Source organism: Herpailurus yagouaroundi, unplaced genomic scaffold (genome assembly GCF_014898765.1).
Source record: "Herpailurus yagouaroundi ecotype Mexico unplaced genomic scaffold, PumYag 557, whole genome shotgun sequence".
Lineage (NCBI taxonomy): Eukaryota > Metazoa > Chordata > Mammalia > Carnivora > Felidae > Herpailurus > Herpailurus yagouaroundi.
Window position 1 is genome coordinate 2,314,893 of NW_024412774.1, and position 5,813 is coordinate 2,320,705.

At 45.8% G+C, this 5,813-nt stretch overlaps 1 protein-coding gene across 4 annotated transcripts in view; it reads right to left on the bottom strand.

Annotated features, from left to right (window-relative positions):
* The window catches only part of EDDM13 (epididymal protein 13), a 12,542-nt gene extending 11,173 nt beyond the window's left edge, over positions 1 to 1,369 (bottom strand). For 3 of the 4 annotated variants that reach the window (XM_040465438.1, XM_040465437.1, XM_040465435.1), the window contains exons 1-2: positions 1,296 to 1,369; positions 1,105 to 1,113 (exon numbers count right to left, since the gene is read on the bottom strand). In XM_040465438.1, the coding sequence (XP_040321372.1) occupies positions 1,105 to 1,113; positions 1,296 to 1,368 (82 nt within the window). In that variant the 5' untranslated portion in view covers position 1,369. Of the gene's footprint in view, positions 1 to 1,104; positions 1,170 to 1,295 lie in introns of those variants that run through there. The other variant, XM_040465436.1, reaches the window with a different exon arrangement.
* Between the last annotated feature and the right edge of the window lie 4,444 nt (positions 1,370 to 5,813).

The following is a 5,813-nucleotide window of genomic DNA, read 5'->3' on the forward strand; positions in this document are numbered from 1 at the left end:
CCTGTTAGGAGTGTATCTCACACATAAGTACATGCAAACATGAGAAAATCCAAAAAGTGCAAGGATATTGTAGCACTGCTCACAGTGGCATAAACATGAACTGAAGCAAAACTGAAACGAAAATAAGAGGTAAACAAAAGTCCCGTAAACAGAAAAGACCCATTAAATGACGTGAGTCAGTGAAATATCATTCAGGTATCTGAAGGGAAGAGACAAGTTCTGCCACTGAAATGCATACCCTCTTTAACCCAGACGGTTGAGGATATCCATACATATGTGTTACTCTTTCTGGTTAAGAATAAACCAGAGACTACTCATAGCTGTTTCTAGACAGACCTGGGACGGGATGAGGAGGAGATTCTGACTTTTATTTTATGTCCCCTCGACTTCTTCCACGTGCATATACTATTTTTTTTATATAAATCTACAGCATAACAATTACCAGGGAAAGTTCCAACTGTGCCATACGGCAAGAAAAATTTCTATCACCTTAAAACTCGGAGAAACAAAATGGGACTGGATGCTCTCTGAATGGTTCTTCCCAAATGAATAGGACATAAAATAAACAAATTGATAATTACACACTTATTTTAAGCAAATAAATAACAACCTCAATGACTCTGTTAAGTCTGCATGTTCTGGTAGACAAGAGAAACACCCTAAGGATATAGGCTCCCTACTTACCGTCCGTTGACAACCTGCTCATCATACCTGAAGAAGAAGATATACCACATGGTATGCAAGTACAAGACAAAGAAATATTCCTAATTAATGGATTTTTCCAACTCAACAGATGTAACAACCTCTCTTCTTTGGGAAGTATGGCTACGGTGGCTCAGGCATGATTTAGGGTGTCCCCCAATACCCACCACTGTCCCTTTTCCCCATCTTCACTAGCCTGCATGTCTAATATAATCTGTTTATTTGCGTCTCTTCTCTACCAGCGTCTGAGTTTCTCAAGGACAAGCATCTCTGATCCATCTCTGGGTTCCCATCACCCAAGGATGGGTCCAGGCTCATAGTGGATGCTCAGAAATTCATGCTCAAGGTTCGCCCACCAAAGTTCACAGTCCAAAGCCATCACGCATGTGGCATGGTATTTACCTAGGATTCCTGGCAGCAGCCCATGCAGAAGAGGAGTTGGCAGCCAAGGTCACAGACACGGTACAGAATGGCGGGATCGCAGAGATGGCACCACAGACCAAACATAAGATGAGATACTGAGGGTCAGGAACAGGCTGGGGAGCAGGGTCAACCATGGGTCGTGGTGGGCGGGTAGAGGCTGAGACCCAGACCTCTGTGAGATGCTGGAGTCTCTTCATTTGATTTTGGAGGGAGCTTCAGTGAGCTGGGGAGGGGAGAGACCATTCCCCCACCATGGTAGGAAGAGATGGGGGAACAAGCCGTTACTGACTCCAGAAGGAAGTGCCCAGTCTTTACTTCCGGTGACTTCATGCCACCCCCCCCCTCAGATCAGACCGTTGGCCCCATGTTGCCTGTGAAGATCGCTCAGGAGAAATCATGGGACTTTTGACACCTCATGCAGCTGGTAAGTGAGTGCAAGAATTCAACCTCAGGAGCTCTCCGACCTCCTCTGTAAACCCCTACATCCTCATCTGCAAAATGGGGATGTTAACACCCATAGTGGGGTTGGGGTGAGGTTTCCTACATACCAAGGACTTCTGCTGTTTGTTGGGGGAGGCTTCTGTATTCTGTATTCACAAAACCACCCTCCATATCACTTAAAGTAATCAGGTAGTAACTTGTCGTCAAGAGTATTGGCATGGGAGTTGAATGTGACATCCTGGTTATATGTATTACTAACTGGGTGATCCTGGGCCGCTCACTGAACTCACAATGCCTCTGCAAAATGCAGATATTATGTCCCCTTTGGAGCTGTGGCAACAATGAAGGAAGAATGCATAAAGAGGGGTCATGGAACTTAACATAATTCCTGGCCCAAGGCATGTTAGAAATAGTAATATGTTGTAAGTGATAATAATAATTGCATTTGTATTTAGAGATGATTGTGTGTGTGTGTGTGTGTGTGTGTGTGTGTGTGTGTGTGGTTGGGAGAGGGGAGGAAGGGATATGGTATTTTGTTTTCAAGATATTCTATCTAGGGGGCGCCTGGGTGGCTCAGTCGGTTAAGCATCCGACTTTGGCTCAGGTCATGATCTCACGGTTCATGGGTTCGAGCCCCACGTCGGGCTCTGTGCTGACAGCTCAGAGCCTGGAGCCTGTTTCAGATTCTGTGTCTTCCTCTCTCTCTGCCCCTCCCCCACTTGCACTCTGTCTCTCTCTGTCTCAAAAAATAAATAAACATTAAAAAAAAAAAAGATATTCTATCTAGTACTGGAGTTGTTATGTTTCTAGATTGGGAGCTGGGCTGCAGCCAGGAGAAGAAAGACAGCAGAAATTACCCTCCCTCTGACACAGGCAATCAAACCGAACTGAGAGAGCTGGAACAAGTCTTACCTTTCAGCACTGTTGATGTTCAAGCAGCGGGAAGGAGAGGTCCGATGGTGGCCGGCAGGGGTCATTTTCCCAATAAAGTTTCAGAGAGAATACGAAATCAATCAAGTCGTCCTGTGTACCTCATGGCACCCCATAGGTCCCAAGATGGGATAAGGAACCAGAAAGAGAAGCTGTGACCCATTCTAAGAGTCCTGGACCCCTTTGGAGACACATTTACCCCAAAGTCAAAACCCCCCAGGGATCCCAGCTGCCTGGGGCATCCAAATTCTCCCCCTCCATCTGAGTTTTGGGAGGTTGGCCAAAGGAACCAATTATCATCCCCAGTTTTCAACTGGAGACCAGGAGTGTTAATACTTGGAAAAGAGGGAAGCCTGGCCACCCTACACCATATTTTTCTTGTCTAAAACCCACCAAATGAAAACATGCAATCCAGCCCAATTCGGTTGTACTTTTTGGAGCATGTCACTGCTCCTACTGAAAATCTGATCAAATCTATGAATTCCATATTCCCAGAAAACCACACCAGTTCCCTGCCCTCTTTCTCTCTCTCTCTCTCTCTCTCTCTCTCTCTCTCTCTCACACACACACACTCAGTTTTATGCAAGATTACAAAGGCTCTCTGAAGTCCATCTATTTGCCCCCTTGGATATGCAGATTCTGGGTTTGGAGCTTGAGTTGGGACCAAGAGCATCTCCCAGAATCTGCCTTGGTTGAATGTGGTGGTCAGAACTTTTGTCTGTTCCTTTCGCCCCCTTCTCTGGGTTGAAGGGCTCCCTAGTGAGGTAGGGAGAAGGAGATGGGACTTACTTACGTTTGACTAGAAAGGCAACAGAACCAGGAATCGGTGAATTGACATGGAAAATAAAAGCAAGGGAGAGAATAGGGTTAATGCTAACATTAATTATCTCAGTTAATTTATTTATTCCTTCTTGGAGCATTTATCTGCCTTTACCACTTAGAGTTATGCCCTGCCCCCAAGACAAAGCCTGTGTGGCAGACCCGAGTCCCACCTTTCCCCAGAATTCCCTGAGGGGTCTTGACATCAGAAGGAATCTGAGAGGAGTTAGTTAGCTGTGGGAATACAAACTTGGGGGTTCACACAGTTCTTACTTTTTTCTTCAATGGCCACTGGATGCAGAAGGGTCAGCCATCCGGATGCCAACAGGAGCAGGAAGCAGGGAGAGAATTTGGTGTTAGATCACTGTCATGATCAAGAAGACAGATAACCCAACCACTACTCAGGTCTACCCACCATCCATCCATCATTCACCCAACCAACACTTATTTGGCACAGACTCTGACCACTGCCATATGCCTGGTGTTGGTGATGTGGGTGACTCAGACTCAGCCCCTGCCCTGTAGGCATTTGCGGTACCGCCTGGGGAGAGAGGTGTTGGTCCAGAGTTAACAAGATATCTCAAGCCCTGCTCTCACAGAACTCATGACCTATGGATTTCTTTTTTTTTTTTTTAACGTTTATTTTATTTTTGAGACAGAGAGAGACAGAGCATGAACGGGGGAGGGCCAGAGAGAGAGGGAGACACAGAATCTGAAACAGGCTCCAGGCTCCGAGCCATCAGCACAGAGCCCGACGCAGGGCTCGAACTCACGGACCGCGAGATCATGACCTGAGTTGAAGTCGGACGCTTAACCAACTGAGCCACCCAGGCGCCCTGTGGATTTCTTGAACTTCCTACGGACTCTTCCAACATAGCGTGTCCCAAAGAGAACTTGTGGTCATCACCCTCCCGCCCATCAAAAAGTGATGTTATTTTTTGTTAATTAAATATCCATGTGTTCACAATGATATAAGTAACTACTCGAATAAATAATGAGAACATATGGGTCAGCTCTTTCTTACACAAGAATTCCAATTAATACATGTAGAAGGAATACCGGAAATAGAAAATCAGCACAGAGCAACTACCACCATGATCATTTTTGCAGGCAAGATCCACAGGTGGATGCTATAATTGGTGGACAAATGTTTGAGGAGAAACAGGATATTGTGCATAGTCTCCCACTATCCCCACCCCCCACGATGTTCATTAATTACAATGAGGGAAATAGTTACTGGACTGTGGAGAACCCTGGCAGACACCACCTCAACCAAGTGATCAAGGTTAACATTGCAGGTAATGACACACATCAACGTCCTTGAAGAAATGCACACAGAAGGGCATAGCACCACTTCTGGGACTTTCCTGCCCAAACTGCATAACCTCAATGTGATCGTGAGATAACCTCGGACAAGCTCAGAATGGGACATTCTTCAGAGTGTCTGACCAAGACTCTTCTTGGGAAGGGTCAAGGTCATGAAAGATTGGCCAAGTCAGCCACGAGTTCTAAGGACTAAAGGCGAGATTGGGAAGACGTCATGACTTGGTGAGATGTGGGCTCCTGGACTGGATCCTCACTTGTGGGCAAACTAGTGAAATTTGAATAGAGTCTGTAATTTAGGTAGTAGTTTTGCAGTGGTGTTGAGCTCCTGGCTTTGATCACTATACTAGGTTGGGTAAGATGGTAACATTAAGGGAGGTTGGGAGAAGGCTGTTTAGGAACTCTAGTTGTGTGACTTTTCTGTACGTCTAAAATTACTTCAAAATAAAGTTTAAAAAATCAGTTGTAGGGGCACCTGGGTGGCTCAGTTGGTTGAGCATCTGACTTCGGCTCAGGTCATGATCTCACGGCTCGTGGGTTTGAGCCCCACGTCGGGCTCTGTGTTGACAGCTCAGAGCCTGGAGCCTGCTTCCAATTCTGTGTCTCCCTCTCTCTTTCTCTCTGCCTTTCCCTTGCTCATGCTCTGTCTGTCTCTCTCTCTCTCTCTCTCTCTCTCTCTCTCAAGAATAAATAAAACATTAGAAACAATCAGTTGTGGTACATCTTGGTTACGGGTAGCCTCAATTATCCAACTGCAAAACTGAATGAATGAATGCACGAACGAACGAACGAACGAATGAACGAATGAATGAAATTATTGGAGTCTTTCTTCTCTCTTTCCCTAGCCTCCAGCCTCATCTATCATTCAGTCTTATATACCCTTGCTCCTAGATACCTCCGACTCCTTCACCTCCACCCTGAGGATTGCAACCATCTCCTACCTGGTGTCCTTGCTTCTGTTCTGGTTCCCGACCAATCTGTTCTTCAGGACCAACACTGATCATTTAAACACACACACACACACACACACACACCTAAATATGACATTCCCTTTCTGAAAGACTTTCAGCAGTTTCCTGTGGCACTTATAATATCCACATCCCTGATCTGACTCACAAGACCCTATGTGTGCTAGTTTCTGCCTTCTCTCCACTCTTATGTGTAACAATCCCCAC